The 2590-nt window shown below is 42.8% G+C and overlaps 1 protein-coding gene across 1 annotated transcript; it reads right to left on the bottom strand.

Annotated features, from left to right (window-relative positions):
• Positions 1-1383: 1383 nt before the first annotated feature.
• LOC142175914 (uncharacterized) lies at positions 1384-1842 on the bottom strand. Its single transcript, XM_075242921.1, has one exon. It carries the CDS (start codon positions 1840-1842, stop codon positions 1384-1386), a length of 459 nt encoding a protein of 152 aa, XP_075099022.1.
• Positions 1843-2590: the final 748 nt, after the last annotated feature.

The following is a 2590-nucleotide window of genomic DNA, read 5'->3' as shown; positions in this document are numbered from 1 at the left end:
TCTGAGTTGATAGGCTTCATGCTGACTCTTCCGTCTATCTCTGCCAAGATCAGAGCTCCTACCAACAACACTCGATGGACCACGTAAGGACCTTGCCAGTTTGGTGCAAACTTTCCTTTGGCTTCTTCTTGATGAGGGAATATTTTCTTCAAAACCAACTGTCTTGGTGTAAATTGGCGAGGTTTCACCCTCTTGTTGAATGCACTAGCCATCCTATTTTGATATAGCTGACCATGGCACACTGTGTCCATTCTCTTTTCGTCAATGAGCATGAGTTGCTCCTGCCTGATCCTTATCCATTCGGCGTCTTCCAACTTGTCTTCCTGAATGACTCTCAAGGAGGGTATCTCAACCTCTGTGAGTATCATAACTTCGGTGCCATATACCAACATGTATGGCGTTGCCCCAGTGGATGTTCTCATGGTGTTCCGATAACCCAGTAAGATGAAGGATAATTTCTCGTGGCATCTATAATTGTCCACTATCTTTCATAGAATTATTTTAATGTTTTTGTTGGTTGCTTCAACTACTCCATTCATTTACTGATGGTAGGCTGTAGAATTACAGTGGAATATTCTGAGCTTCTCACAAATTTCCTCATGAGATCACTGTTAAGATTGGCTGCATTGTCAGTGATGATTGACTCGGGTATCCAGAACCGGCATACTATGTTGTTACGGACAAAATCTTCCACTACTTTCTTCATGACGGCCTTGTATGTAGAAGCTTCGACCTATTTGGTGAAGTAGTCAATGGCTACCAAGATAAAACAGTGTCCATTTGATGCAGCGGGCTCTATGGGTCCGATTATGACCATGCCCCAAGAGGCAAACGGCCAAGGTGAACCCATTACATTCAACTCATTGGGTGGAACCTGGATGAAATCCCTGTGGATCTGGCATTCATGACACTTTTACACATAGCAGATACTATCGCTTTCCCCGGTCATCCAAAAGTATCTGGCTCTTAAAATCTTCTTGGCTAAGGTGAAGCCGTTCATGTGGGGTCTGCATGCCCCTCATGTATTTTTTCTAGCAATATGATCGCTTCAGCAGCATGTACAGAGCTTAACAGACCCAAGTCTGAGGTCCTCCTATACAAGACTTCCCCATTGAGGAAAATGTGATTTGCTAGCCTTCCGAGTGCTCGCTTCTGACCATTGGTGGCATTCTCTGGGTACTCTCTTATTTCAAAAAACCTTTTGATGTTGTAGTACCATGTCTTACCGTCCGGCTCTTCATCTACATGGAAACAATACACATGTTGATCCCTGATCTCTATCTCAATAGGGTCGATGTAATTCTTACCTGGATGTTGGATCATGGATGACAAGGTTGCGAGAGCATCGACAAACTCGTTCTGGATCCTGCGAATGTGTTTGAACTAGATCTTTGTGAACTTCTGGAAGAACTCCTTTACGCAATGCAGGTACGGAATGATCTTAATGTTAATGGTGGTCCATTCTCCTTGAACTTGATGTATCAACAAATCATAATCTCCTATGACCAGAAGCTCTTTGATGTTCATTTCGACCGCCATCCTGATCCCGAGGATGCATGCTTTGTACTCGGCCATATTATTGGTGCAGGGGAACCTTATCTTTGCTGATGTCGGATAATGCTGTAGTGATTCTAAAATTAAGACTGGTCCAATTCCCACCCCTTTGAAATTTGTTGCTCCATCGAAGAACATTCTCCATCCTGGGTATGAATCTGCAATGTCTTCTCCAGCGAACAACATTTCTTCGTCCGAAAAGTATGTAGTGAGCGGCTCATAATCCTTGTCCACTAGATTCTCTACAAGGTGATCAGCTAAGGCTTTTCCTTTGATGGCCTTCTGCATTACGTACACAATGTCAAATTCTCTGTGAAGAATCTACCATTTGACTAGCTTTCCTGTAGGCATCGGCTTCTCAAAGATATACTTGAGTGGGTCAAGCCGGGATATTATATATGTGGCATATGCCGACATGTAATGCCTTAACTTTTAGGCGATCCAAGTCAAAGCACAACAGGTGCGCTCTATCAGAGTGAATTTGGTTTCACACGGTATAAACTTCTTACTTAAGTAGTAGATAGCTTGCTCTTTCCTCCTGGTTTCATCGTGTTATCCCAACACGCATCCAAATGCATTATCCAGAACTAACAAGTATAACAACAATGGCTTCCCGGGCTCGGGAGGAACCAATATTGGTGGATTTGACAAGTACTCCTTGATCTGGTTGAAGGCCTTCCGATACTCTTCTGTCCATTTTGTAGTGGCATCCTTTTTCAGCAGCTTGAAAATAGGCTTGCAAATTGCCGTAGACCGAGATATGAATCTGCTGATATAATTTAATCTGCCAAGGAAACTCATCACATCCTTCTTACTCTTAGGCAACGGTAAGTCTTGAATGGATTTGATCTTTGAAGGATCCAATTCTATCACTTTCCTGCTTACGATGAAACCTAGCAATTTTTTGGCAAGGACTTTGAATGCACATTTTGCGCGATTCAACTTCAGACTGTACCTCCGCAATGTTAGAAAAGCATCTTTAGGTCGTCCAAATATTCTGCACTCTTTTGAAATTTGATGATGATGTCATCCACAT

The sequence above is a fragment of the Nicotiana tabacum genome, chromosome 22 (genome assembly GCF_000715075.1).
Source record: "Nicotiana tabacum cultivar K326 chromosome 22, ASM71507v2, whole genome shotgun sequence".
NCBI classification, from domain to species: domain Eukaryota; kingdom Viridiplantae; phylum Streptophyta; class Magnoliopsida; order Solanales; family Solanaceae; genus Nicotiana; species Nicotiana tabacum.
Note: the sequence above shows the minus strand (reverse complement) of the source record. Positions and strands in the feature narration are given on the sequence as shown.